Raw genomic sequence first — 14,269 nt, forward strand, 5'->3', positions numbered from 1 at the left:
CGGGGTGGCAGTTTGGGTGAAGGCCACGCTAGCCATGAACGAACTGGATACCATTGATGTCTTCGGCCAGGAGCTAGTATGGCTAAACGTCAAACTGTCAACTGGCCGGCCTGTGGCTATATGTGCTGCATACCGTCCTGGAACGTGCTCAGACACAGACACCAGCATCTTCGACGTGATCTGCAGGGGCCTCACCTCCACAGCCTGCCGCAACTCTGCTGTGATAGTTGCTTGAGACTTCAATGTACATAACCAAGAGTGGCTCCACAGTAGCAGAACAACTAGAGCCGGCGAGCATGCAGAGGACATGTGCTACATGCACGGTCTTGAGCAGCTAGTTGACCAACCAACGCGTGGCCGCAACACACTGGACCTGATTATGTCCGACCTACCCGTAGAATCATTGGCTACTGTCTTACCACCTCTTGGCAAATCTGACCATGCCTGTATACTTGCTGACTTCCAGATCCAGGCATCACGCGAGCCTCCCATATCAAGAACAGTATGGAGGTATCAGCATGCTGATTGGGCCAGGCTCCGTCACTTCTTCAGAACCACCAATTGGGCAGCTATTGCTCGGACAGATCCACACCTGTCATGCACTGGCATCTCAGAGAGTATCCTGGAGGGTATGAAGGGATTCATCTCCTCTAAAATTCTGAAACCCCGAGCATCAGATCCTCCATGGTGGACCCTTGAGTGCACTGCTGCCACAGTGAGGAAACGACGTGCATGGAGGTGCCTGAGAGACGACCAGTCTGACGACGATCGGCAGTCAGCCTACCAAGATGCACGGCTCTCAACGATTGCCTGTCTCAAAACTGCCAAGAGTGCTTTCATGGCGAAACTGAGACTGAAAATGACCTCAAAGCAGCTGCCACCCAGTGACTGGTGGCGCACCGTCAAGCGTGCCTCTGGCAATGGGCGTAGTCAATCTGTTCCGACATTACGTGATCCCGATGGACGTGAGTACACAGCCAGCGCAGACAAAGCAGAATGCATGGCCCGCTATTTTGCAAGCAAATGCAGTCTCGGACAAGATGACCTGTCAGCCCCATTCCCATATGTCAGACCTCGGACTGACCAGGCTCTTTCGGACGTCCGTTTCCGTGTCGCTGCTGTTGAATGCACCCTTCGCCAGCTTAACCCATCAAAGGCAACCGGGCCGGATAGGATACCGGCACGAGTGTTGAAAGCCTGCTCTGCTGAACTGGCGCAACCGCTTTCCGTACTGTTCACCCAATGCTTCCAAACTGGAGTACAGCCCAAGACATGGAAGATTGCCAACATAGTCCCTATATTCAAACGGAAATCAAAGTCTCTACCCTCCAATTACCGTCCAGTTTCGCTCTTGTGTATTCTGTCCAAGGTGATGGAGACAATCATCAACAGAACAATCACAAATTTCCTCGAGTCGAACAACGTCTTCTCCACCAGACAGTTTGGATTTCGCCATGGTCATAGTGCAGCCGACCTCCTTACCAGCCTCCACCACCAGTGGCTGCATACAGCCGGGGAGAAAGGCGTAGCAAGCATACTCGCCATTGACATCGCCGGTGCGTTTGATCGCGTATCACACCCCGGTGTGCTACACAAGTCCGACGTATACGGCCTGCGTGGGCAACTGCACCAGTGGCTCAGCAGCTACCTCAGTGAACGCTACCTTCAAGTGGTCATTTGTGGCCAGACATCCTCAAGGCTCCCAATTCAGGCTGGAGTCCCCCAGGGCAGTATTCTGGGTCCGACTCTCTTCCTCATGTACGTGAACGACTGCGAGGACCACGTACCAGCCGGTGCTGACCTAGCCTCGTTCGCAGACGACACTACGCTGTATGCCAACATCACCCCCACCACCCAAGAAGATACCACCCGAGCCCTCCAGCTAGCAGTCAACAGCATCTCCCGCTGGGGTCAAGAATGGAAAATAAAATATGAACCAGCCAAATCCCAGGCACTGACTGTCAGTTTCCACCGCACCACCTGGGACATGCCACCGATTGACTTTAACGGATCAAATGTGACGGAACAGGAGGAGCTCAAAATCTTGGGCATCAGTTTCGATGGTCAGCTTACCTTCCGGCGCCACCTTCGTACCGTAGCCCTCCGGGCAACACAGCGACTTGGTGCTTTGCGTAAGGCTTTCCACCTCCTAGACGTGCCCGGTCGCATCCAAGCCTACAATGCTTTTGTGCGCCCAGTGATGGAGTACTGCCCTATTGTCTGGATGGGAGCGGCCCCATCCCATCTTGCAAGACTCGACCGTGTGCAAGCCCGGGCCATCCGTGCCATAGCCCCAATGTGTTGGCTGCCGAGTCTTGCTCTTCGTCGGATGGTTGCAGCACTTTGCCTCCTCTACAAGATGCATTGTCCGGATGCGCATCCCCTTTTACAGAGGATGCTGCCACCCCAGCAGCCCCAACACCGAACAGTCCACTCCACCCGTAGTACATTCCAGAGATGTAATGCTCATGCACACCAACTGGCCAATGAACTTCCAGTCCGTTCCCGAAACAACCTGTGTCGAGCCTACCCTCACGCAATTGTCCCCGTCTGGAACCAGCTGCCCGCCGGAGTCTTCTCTGGTCCTTTCTGCACCAAGAACTTGCAACACTTCAAAGTTGCAGCCAACCGCTATTTGAAGACCAACGACTGGTCGCGGGCAAATGACCATCTCTGATTATCAGCATCATATCTGCCTCACCCCATGACTTCCAAATTCCGCTCCACATACTATTCCCAATAACGTCTGCTCTTCTTTTCTCTCCTCCTCCTAGCACTGTCTGTTTTATCATTCCCCTCCTTCTAATGTACTGTCTCTCCTCCTAACATTTCGTATCATGTACCTCAGTGTCACTCCTTTCATTTTTCCTTCTTTTTTGGTGCGTTTTATGTGCCCATGACGTCGAGACCTCAGGTCGGCTGAGGGCAAAAAGCCTCACCATCACTATGCTCCCACTATGCAATTTTTTGTCTTTGCCTGTGAGCTGTGATCATTGTAAAAAAAAAAAAAAAAAAAAAAAAAAAGCAGCGGTGCAGCGTCGCAGGCATGAATCGTGAACGTGGTGACGGGGTCTGATGTGCTCCACCGACCTAGGGTCTCGACTTCACTGAACAGCAAACGCGTCGAAAGAAAACGGGGAGCTAATAATTATCGAAAGATGGGGGGGGGGGGAGAAGACGAGAAGAAGGAGAGAGATCGAGAGAGATCGAGAGAGAGAGTAAGTTACATTTATAAAGACAGGTAAGTCTAACAAATGAGGACTGAGACCTCTACAACAGGGTTTTTACGCCTGAAAGCAGGTGTATGATTTAACAAGCAGGTTGTCAGTCTAGATTTTATGCGTAGATGGAGAAAAAATGCGCAGGATTTTTGTAATGAGATGAAAAAGCAGAAATAATAAGAAAAGATGAAATGAAAGCCTGCTCACAACCGCGCCCAGCCTTGCGAACTGGGTATGGTGGATTAAGAACCCGGTTCAACGTCCGAGCAAGCGCTCTTCACTCAAGGTGTTCACAGCAACTGATAGGAACTCATATGGGGAAATTATAGAAAAGAAATAATAAGATAAAGAGAATAAATTTCAACGCACCTCAATAAACGGAGCTCCACATAAAGTACCTCAGAAAAGTGGATCTTCCGACCAGTGTTTTTGTTGACGTCGCAACCAGATGATGTAGCTGCTTCTCATAGACGTCTTACTGCACAAATTACAAATAAATTTTATTCTTCGATTAGAAAACCCAAGCGCTTTCAGAGCCCTCCGAAGAGAGTCCGGGATGAAACCACGCTCACCTACCTCAACCGAAAAAGAAAATACCTGCCACCCGTTTGCTCGGCATTGATCGGCCAGATACGCATACCGCCTGTCCTTCCGCGAGTTACTGACACTGAATCTGTCCTCAGCACAAACTGTCAACTCCATCCAGAATACAATCCTACGACTCGTAGAGTACAGAACTATATCTGGTTTTAGGGTGGTAAGTGCAACACAGCTAAGGAAAGAAATCTTTGCACTAACTGAGTCGACAAGAAGTTTCAAGTCTGAGGCCGCTGACAGGAGATCAGTCGTAACCAACTTCCGTCTGGGATGAACGCAAACTGGCTTCTCTCCCGCCTTGAAAAACGTGATGAAGTCAAGCTCATTTGGAGAGAGATTGAGAGAGATGGAGATCGCGAGAGAGATCGAGACAGAGATCGAGATCGAGAGATCGAGAGAGAGAGAGAGAGAGATAGATAGATAGATAGATAGAGAGAGGGAGAGAGGGAGAGAGGGAGAGAGAGAGAGAGCTTGGAGATAGAAGAGCACAGTGCTCTTGGTGATGGGGACTGCGAAGGATAGCAGGTTCTGGAACATGTGCATGAGAATCAGAATATTGGTGATGACGGCAGCAGGGTTATAAGGTAAGCAGCTGAACACTAACAAGAACAGGGAAAGAGTTGGCGAGCAGATTCAAAGTGCATCAGTAGCAGAGAGCCAGTCCTGAGCAAGAAGGTGACGGTACACCTTTTTTATTAAAGCTTTGCATGAGGGGCTGGGCGGGTGGGTAGTGGAACAGGTCTGGTGGCAGGGCATTCCACGTTGCAAAAGGGCAAGCAGGGAATGCTTGGAGGCCGCTATTCCGGGTGTTGGCAGGCAGGCCAGTTGTCATCTGGTATCGATGGGAATCCTGCAGCTGGGGGGACTGACGGGTGGGTGTTGTCTCGGGGGCACGCTGAGTGGCTGGGTTGGGCAGAATCTGCTTCGAAGGGCTGGGTGCATCCAGACAGCAGAGCTTGTAGGTATAGGCAAGTGCAGCTACCAGGCGACTGAGTGCCAGGCTAGGAAGCCAAGTACCTGCTCCTATGATGTGGAGGGACCTTCGCTTTATCTGGTCCAGCTTCTTAAGATGGAACGAGGGTGAGCCCAACCACACTAAGGGGCAATACCCGAGTGTGGGTCGCACAAAGCCGTTGTAGACGCGTTGGCGGCTCTCGGCGTCCAGAATGGGAGACACTCGCTTCAGGAAGCCGATCCGCTGGTTAGCACGGGGAGCTGGGGAGCGGAGGCATTCTAGTTGGTTGCCGTGCACGTGTTGTAACCATTATTGTGAGGATTGGTTATCCTGCTGGGGTGGCTGCGCAGCAGGCTGGGCAGCATGCTTCGCATCATGCGACATCGAACCGGGTGACCGCTCAGCAGAAGAACGTTTGTGGCTGTGTGGCGGGTTACAGGTGTGCCGGCTGCGGCAGCGCACAGACCACGACTCGCGCTCAAGAAGTCATTAATCGTGGCGCACATCCTAAGTTGCTGTTGCTCTTGATCATGCTGCTGTGCTTCCAGCTGGTTGGTGCTACTGTTGCTACTGCTGCTGCGGCGACTGCTAGTGCTGCTGCGGTGACTACTGGTGCTGCTGCGGCGACTGTTGTTGTTGCTGCTGTTGTTGTTCTTGTTGTGGCGGCTGCTCTTGCTGCTGCTGGTGCTGTTGGCTGCATTCGCATTTGCGGAGGTGTGGAATCTCCATGGTCTGCAGTAGAGTGGCCTTGGCTATAAATTGGCGGACGTTACTGTCAGCTTGGAGGTGGCATCACCCGATATCCTGGCTGACACTTGCTCGTTTCCGGCTGTATGTAGGCTACATTGGTGGGCATTGACAGGCGTCCCCACGCTTTCCGACCTACTGTGTACAAACTTAGTGGGACTGTCCACTGTAGAGTCGTGGCTCAAGTTGCCCACAAAGAATACAGCTTATCTCTTGGCGAGCCCCCCGCAATTAATTTTCAACTGTCATCCTTGGTGACGGCCAGGATAGGTTGGCTCTTCTCGCAGTTTGATTGCATAGTCTCAGGATCGACCAAGCCAGAGTCGTCCGTACGGATACGGGTTTCGCGCTGTGCAGAGCCAGAGGCCATGCCGGTATGCCCTGACTGTTGTTCAACATCTGCATCGGCTGCATCAGCTGGGTCGAGCTGGTTTTCTGCTGCAGCTGGGTTAGGCTGGCCCTGCTGGGGAGGACGGTTACTAGATTTCATACGCAGGTACGAGATTTGTCGCCTTGGGCTTGGTGCTGAGAAGATCGTGCAGGGGCCTTGTCGGGAACAATGGCGGATTTGTGCAAAGAAAGAAATTCCTCATGTAGGGCTAAGAGCTGCGCGGAGAGATCGTCCACACGCGGATGGAGACGACCCTCACGATCCCTCGACTCGCTGATATGAGAGGTCAGGGTCTGCAGCACGCTGGGAAGAGTATGCTCTATACCCGGGAGGGACCAGAGCAGTTTCATCGCAGGCTCTTCTGCGAGCTCGCCCACGGCGAAGACGTTCTCCCTGATAATATGTCTGCTTTACCTACCTACACCCCTACACTATGCTACCCTACACTGCCACTAATACTACTGTCCTACTTCCAGACCGGCCTGTTGCCAGCTGGGCTGTCAAACACTACGGAGCTGAAAAAGTCACAACTGTCCACAGTCAGTGCATTTGTACATGGTGAAGCCCTCGTGGTCCGGGGACATGTGGGCTGCTTTGCCACGTGAAGGACCAGGCAAAGCAGGAATCCCTGGGTTGGTAGCTGATGGTTCAGTGGAGCTGCTTGTGTTGGGACTTGTACCTTAGATGCCTAAGATGCCTTCTTCCGACGTTGTGGCTGCTGTGCCTGTTGTTCTGGGGCTGGCGTCTGCTGTTGGCGCAGGTCAGGTCCAAGGGTGACCGGGGGGGGGGGGGGTGGGGGGCTGCAGGGAGGCCGTGATGGAGTCAGCAATCGTGCTCCCACCTTGCACCAAGCTGGCATAGGGGGTTGATTTTGACCTGAACTTAATGATAAATATTCAGAAAACACAATAGTATTGCCATAAATAAGATACATTGTGCACTCATAACAACAGCAAAAATGAAGAAAGTCAAGTTCCATAACGTTTTCTTGTGACTGTCATCAGTGGAACGCCGTCACATAAAAATGTAATAACTAAAACACACACTTATAATACATGTAGCTTATATGGTTTCAGTCGTTTGTTTTAACACAATAATATCATAATCATTAAAGTAACTACAAAACACAAAACGAGCCGACTTATCTTGGCGATCTCTCAAACTGCTTGGCTCTTTTATAGGATTCGCAGAGGATATTCAGGAAAAAATATGTGCCACGAATAGATTTTTCGGTTCCATTTCGCGTCATATACTGAACTGCAGACTCTGTATGTTCTTTGCCCTCATCCTGCCTATTCTGTTGTATAACTGCGAAATGTGGGCACTGACACAGCAAGTCAGTACTCGGCTGGCCGTATGGCATTGACGGAAATTGCGAAACCTGCTTGGTGTTGTGTACTCTCACCACATTTCCAATGCCACGGTGCACTCCTCAACACAACAAGACACAGTCAACATTATTTGCTGTAGACATGGAGTGCTCTGGCTGTGCCATGTTGTTCGTGAAAAACCTGACTTAGCGTCTTACCAAGCACTTTAGAATACCGGGGACATCAAATGCCAACGTGGCCGACCCCATCTCAGATGGATTTACAATATGGGCCTCAACCAGCGAAAACAGCCCTTAAGGTCAAAAATTTCAAAATTCCGCTTTGGTTGGAAATTTGTTGAAACACATCTACTGAAGGACCTCAGCCAAGAAAAGGTTTAATATTCTGATTCAAACCGGGTGTATTCACGAATATACAAGATGTACTCCAAATTGGTGCAATGTATGTATATGATGTATGTGTACAATGAATATTCAGCATTCTAAGGTGGGTGGGCAGCTGGAATACCTTTGAAATAGTGCAGTAGGCAGCTAAGATGCCAAAGAATACATGAAGAGTGCGGAGACATGATCGACATATTCGCAGCTGCATCCGGCGTGGAGTCGTTCCGCAATCTCAGCTTCCATTTCTTCCTCCGCAGCTAAAGACGCGATGTGGCTGCCGTCAATAGCCCCAGACTCAGAATTTATCAAATGATGACTCGTTTATCTTCCGACTCTGACGTGTCATCGGCCACCTTGAGCCGCATCGCAGCAGGAGATGACGACTGCGATTCCGCCTCGCTGTCGACATCTATGTCGGAAACAAAGCCAGTGAACGTCTCATGCTCACCCTGAACTTCAGCGGCTACTTCAGCATCCACTCCCCACCAGGATCGAGCTAGCTGTACACAATGACTGCCACGTGTGCTCTGGCGTCTGCAGCCATCGCAACAAGATCGGTGAACACTCGAGTCGACACTCGACACCACTTCAACTTCAAAATAAACTACTTCAAGCAAGGAGTTCAAGAAGTAAAGAACTCGTCGCGCCAGCGCTGTTCGCAGTGCGATCCAAAAAGGTTGAACATCACGAATCGACCTTTTTCTCGAAAAAAGTACGAAACCTCTAAGGGTCCTTTTCGCTGATTGCGGCTCATATCAACAATGATATACAACACGCTGATATTGATATTTCTGACTGTTTTGAAATGGCTCTAGATGAGGAAAATGGCTTATGGTTGTGGAAAAAGGTGCGTGTGTGTGTGCTTGTGTGGATGTGTTGTCCGTATGCATATGCTTCGTGTTTCCCTTGCTGTGTGTCCAGACTCGTCAGGAACAGAGGACCCAGAACATATACACCAGAGAATCAACCTCCAAAATAGGCTCCAGGTCAGCTGAGGAAACAGGTGGAGATGAGGATCATTATGACAACATTGGCCTCCTTGCTGAGGTAAGTTACCAGGTGCTCTGAATTAACGTTTGCAGCAAAACATAATGGTTCCTGAATTGGTCTGAACACGTCGGAGTCTGTATCGAGTTACATTGCAGATGTTACTTCAATAACCTACAACTATTTACGTTCAGATATGTGATCAAGAGGGGTAAGTAGCAGCATTCGGCCTTGTCCAGATTCTTATCAACCGCCACACCACACCGCTGCGCTCTCCGGCCGAACTCAAAACGTTACCACAGCACACCATCAGCAAAACGACATTTCAGTTGGTACTCTGCTCTTTCAGACAGGAGCTGTTTCGATCATCAGGATACGTGAGTTTAGAAAATGGACAGAAATGGAAGCAATGACACAATAAGTTGATTGATAGACACGTTGCTAGCTAGATCCTGACGAAACGGTTGTGTTCTTCTTTGTCATTACTGCTAACTGCAGTCACCTCAACCAGTCGAAGATGAAAATTACAGTTGTGCAGTGGGACCTTCTTTTGGACCGGCAGCAGATGAAGATGAGTACGACAACACGCATTTTCTGTTTCCCGCAACTGCGGATGCGACAACAAGGGTAAGTGACATACATAATGGAAGAAATGTTTAAATTATCATCAATTTCGCCTCTCACCTCCTTGTGTGGAACTAATATATTCCCAACGCAACCTCAGCCAAACATGTATGGTCACTATTGTGTGTATCCAAGCCCACGTTTGATTCGATGTTGTTATTAAATTGATGACGTTCTATATTCAAACCCTCATGCAGCCAGCCAGGTACACAAGAATCATAATACTGGTATGGACAATAGAAGAGGAACACACAAGGAAACGAGTAATGAAGCAAAAATCCACGGCTGTAGCAAGATAATAAGCAGTGAGAAAGTGCGATAGCAGGTCACAAGACTGATACTCTACTGACACTTTCAACGACCTGAGACCTAGCTCTAACACATCTCCAGTGCGCAAGAGACTTCCAACTCGGAAGGTTCATGGTGGGGTAGAGCCGAAGAGGGGAATGTGAGCGCAGCGAACTGGATATGTGTTAGAGCTTGGTCTCAGTTCTCAGGTTATCGTGGATAGTTGTTCATAACTCGTTTCCTTGTGTCTTATTATTCTATTTTACTTTATTACTGGCTCATTATCAGAGTTAAATAATAATGGGAAAATACGTACGTTACTTTGTTTCTGATATCAATAGTGCTAGACTTGATTAATTTCGCTTGTTGAAAAAAATCATATTCTGGACACTTTCTGGACTCCACCTTCTAGAAGATCTATGGCACAAGTTTCCGGTCTTGTGTATTTTGATAGTTGTTTCAACTAGCCCTCGCTGGTGTCTTCCCTACAGACTGTAAATGGAGAGGAGTCAAACGCCACCTATGACACTCTACAATCCTGGCCTCTTCCTGAAACGACTGAACAAGCTGCGAGCACCACATACGACACACTGTGTCGAGGTGACAACATCCAGGGAGCGCAGGTGAAACATACACCCTGACGTTACATTTATGTATTTGGTTATAAAGTAGTAGGCAATCACTCATTTTCTCATCTTTCCCGCATGCGTTCACAGCACACAACTAAATATCTACTTTGAAGTACTGGAAATGCAGAACATAAAATTCCTCCACACTACACATGTTGCCAAGAGTACCAAACCCCTGAGAGTGTGCAACTCGACTATGGGTGCTGTCCCGACAGAATTTCAAGTTGACGTCATTTTGATGATGCAACGCGCACTGTACACGGATTATCAGACGAATCCGGAACATGTGGGGGACCGAAGCCGATCTGATCATGTACAAATCATTGCAAAGACAAACGTGTGAGGCGTTGACACCCGTACAAGGAGCATTGACTCATAAATAATGACGTCAACTTGAAATTCTATAGGGACAGCAGGGTATGTGGGAGTTGCACACTCTGGGGGTTATGTACTCTTGATGTTGCTTATTGGATATTCGGCATTTGACGCAAGGGTTTTGCATTGATTTAAACAAATTCATAGGAAGGGAATAGTGAAATCATTGAATGGCAGTGTTTTGTATATTTAGGCTAGTCCACAATAGACGTGTTCTGATGATAGTGTGTCAACTTCAATCTTCCAGGATGATCCTGCCTTGGCGAACAGTACGGTATACGAGGCTGTGGAGGCGCATCCAAAGGTAATCTGTTACGTAACCTGCACAATGCCGCATACAGAAGGGCACGGAAAATAGGAGGAGAGAGTTTAGCCGGCCGGCTTTCCGAAAGTTTCCCCCAGTCATCACGGTATAAGTTGCTGGATTGTATCGGCGTACTTTACTTTACAGACAATTTGCCATAGAGGGTATAACATGTATTTACGTCGCTGAACTGAATTCTCACAGTGAAACTTCCAAGAGGCAGCTCTGGGTCAGGAGGAACCATCTAATCGTTCACTTCCTTAGGCAATTTGAGCCACCTTTGCAATACCGTCAAAAGAGACTACTGTAGTATAATCTCTACTTACATAATGTTACTTGGGTTTGATTAAGTCGATATGATCACGAGAAGTGAACTAGGTGGCGAGAAGTGATTATATTTTATGACTTTCCCTTTTCGATTCCCTATACCTAAGGATAGTTTTATGCTTTTTTATTTTCCTTCAGGGAATTGGTGGAGATGGATTAGCAAATCCGCTGTATGACTCTATGCTACCGTGCACCATCGTAAGTATTTGCCCTATCCCATTGAAAATTACTGAATTGCCATAGACTACTATGGGACAGCTGATTTAGGATTGATATGAATTGCATTTTGGACGTTGAGACATGAATGAAGATTCACCAAATGTAAGTTTCTATTATCAAGATCACAATAGAGTCAGATTGTGCGACGGATAGGCCCCAAAATATCACTTCGCTCCCTCGAAAAAAGAAACGTTAACGAACAATTTCGTTTAAAACTTGGGTGTTGAGTCAAAAATAAATGTAGAAAGGAAAAGGACATATGGATACGAGTTAAGAGTAACTCTCCATCCAATTGCACACCCGATGAGCCGTCATGAACCATACGACGAAACGTACGTCGTGTGAAACAACTTGTTTTGTAGTCAACTAGTCCATCACAATATCATGCATGAGGAATACCGTAGGAGTTTGGCTTTCGGCTTGTACAATTCGTTTTCGCAAAGCTTCCCCTTTCTTTACTAAGCCTTATCTTTGATATTTATGACCCACCCAAGTTGGGTGGTGTGCTGCTTTGCTGCATCGAATTGTAGTTAGACCACTTTGTCAAATATCGTACTGGTCTTGTCATCGTCCAGTAACAATCGACATTCTCTGTTCCGTTGGGACTGTAGCTTTAGCTCGTTTTGGTTGCTTTTGCCTTCCCCTCTTTGGTCTTTCCATAACCTTGAACCTTCCAAGTTGGAAGGCTGTCGGTTAGCGCTACGGAGATGTGTTGAAGCTAGGTCTCAGGACGTCGAATGTCTCAGTACTCTTGTCAGTTTTGTGTCTACTTATTGCACTTTCTGACTGTATATAGTATCATGTTACAGTGATGGAGAGTTACTCTTAACTCGTATCCATATTTCCTTTTCCTTTCAACAATTTCGTTTTTCCACATAAAATGAATGTCTGGATTCTACTAAACGTGCATAGGCCTTCACAAACTGGTGTTTTCGACTTGCAACTCCCCATTAAAATTGATGAAATGGCGTGCATGGCTTTTTTGTTCTGTCCAGGCCGCTACCAGTGCCCATGGCACCTCGATCAGTGTTAGCATTCCAGGCGACACAATATTTGACGAGACTATTTACGACAACACACTTCTCCCCGCGGAGTTTTAATCAAGAAGGGTATTCACCAGCATTCATAAAGCATCCAATAGTTAACAGGAAACATAGCACTTCACCATTCTCTGACCCTTGTGTAACTCTAATAGCATCTCCTCTGTATGGGAATTCTCTATGCTGATCAGAGTGACATCATTCAGGCATGGCAAACTGAACAAAAAATCACCCAAGGTTCTTATATTTCACTCGTCATCATTTCTTGGCGGTACACGCCTACCATTTGTCTGCTATATTTATAAATATGCAAGCCAAACCGTTTTACAACCACGGTTAATATTTGCTCCCCAGAGATCTTTACGTCTCATGGCAAGTCTTCACAAACGTGCATGATATAAGATGGTGGTGCTTGGAGCGAGCATTTCCCACTTTGTTTTTACAACATTAATATTCGCTTCCCACGGATCTTTACGTCTTGTTGCATGTCTTGAACAAGGCGAAAGATTATGTAGATGGTGTTTGCCTGTAGGATTTCTATCTCACAATCTTCCTGAATTCTTGTTGTTCTCTAAACACAGCAATCAGTAACTTGTTGTTCAGCATCAATCAATAATATTTTTTTTCTGCAAAGCAAACGCCCGCCGACTGCTGATTTTCAATGGATAATTTGTTCTCATTAATGTATACAGCTTGTAACACGAGGCAACGGTTTCATTGTTTTGTTTGTGCCTGTATGTTGCACACCTCTCGGAGTCATAGGAACGCCGTTTGCAACGACAATGAGCTATTCTGTGGCTCGTTAACCTCTTGTTCACACATGGACATACTGATTTTTGTCATACAAATTTCAAGTGTCCTTGTATTTCAGGCTGCAGCCCTTTGAATTCTACAAAGTGCGATCTCCAGGGGAAAGTATTCAAATTTGGAAAGACATTTCCATGAACATTAGACAGTCGCACTGCGAAGTACAGTAACAAGTACGATTTAGGTCGCAATTGATAGATTTTTTGAAGGGTGTTTGGGGGGGGGGGGGGTGCGGTATTGCATGCCCATGAAATCCCACAAGAACAATATAAGTATTTTACAAGAACTGAGTATGTCAGTACGCTGTTCAGAGTAAAAGAAAATAACTGATCACCTTACGTGTGCAACATGTCCGTGGTCATACTAGTTTTGGTATCTGTAAACTGAATGACAAGTACACAGTTTTATCGATGTGACTGCCTAGTGGAAAAATATACTGTCACAATGTCAGGATGCATCGATTTCCCGAGAAAGCTTGACCATGGCTCCCAGCTGTTTGCAATTCGTTTTTCTGTATTTATGGCGTATCTGTTGAGTTCCGCTGCTTGCACGCTCCTAGCTTCTCGCATCTACTTGTGACTTACGTGACAGTGCAAATGTTCGATGGTGCATTTCTCGGAGTGGCCCGTACATAGTTGCACAGACAATGCGTGCACTAGTAACAGCCATTACTAGGGTAGAATTTATTCTTCATTTCTTTTATACCAATCTTTTCGATGTTATTCTTGCGTACAGCATTTTACATCACAAGGAAAATTAGTCTCCGAGACTCATTGACTAAGATTTTTACCCAGACTACAGTGAGCGGAGCTCCAGAGCTCTCAAACCAACAACCATCAATAGCTAAAAATAAATATGCGCAGGTTGGCCAAAATTAAGACAATATTCGATTTTCACTAGTTTGAGGGAAAGACACAAACGGGAAAAGTCTGAAGATAAGGTTTTAGTTTTAGGGTGCGTTTGGTTGGTAGGATCTAGAACAGGATCGAACAGCTGGTGCACATGGAGCAGCCTCATGTCAACCAAACGGTACTCCAGAAACAG

The 14,269-nt window shown here is 47.4% G+C and overlaps 1 protein-coding gene across 4 annotated transcripts in view; it reads left to right on the top strand.

The window, feature by feature from the left end:
* LOC135825657 (SCO-spondin-like) overlaps window positions 1-13,243 on the top strand; it is a 33,743-nt gene extending 20,500 nt beyond the window's left edge. For 3 of the 4 annotated variants that reach the window (XM_065338273.1, XM_065338274.1, XM_065338275.1), the window contains 6 exons: window positions 8,547-8,672; window positions 9,111-9,239; window positions 10,016-10,147; window positions 10,776-10,832; window positions 11,298-11,357; window positions 12,374-13,243. In XM_065338273.1, the coding sequence (XP_065194345.1) occupies window positions 8,547-8,672; window positions 9,111-9,239; window positions 10,016-10,147; window positions 10,776-10,832; window positions 11,298-11,357; window positions 12,374-12,478 (609 nt within the window). In that variant the 3' untranslated portion in view covers window positions 12,479-13,243. The remainder of the gene's footprint in view (window positions 1-8,546; window positions 8,673-9,110; window positions 9,240-10,015; window positions 10,148-10,775; window positions 10,833-11,297; window positions 11,358-12,373) is intronic. The other variant, XM_065338276.1, reaches the window with a different exon arrangement.
* The last annotated feature ends 1,026 nt before the right edge of the window (window positions 13,244-14,269 follow it).

Source organism: Sycon ciliatum, chromosome 10, assembly GCF_964019385.1.
Source record: "Sycon ciliatum chromosome 10, ocSycCili1.1, whole genome shotgun sequence".
Taxonomy (NCBI): domain Eukaryota; kingdom Metazoa; phylum Porifera; class Calcarea; order Leucosolenida; family Sycettidae; genus Sycon; species Sycon ciliatum.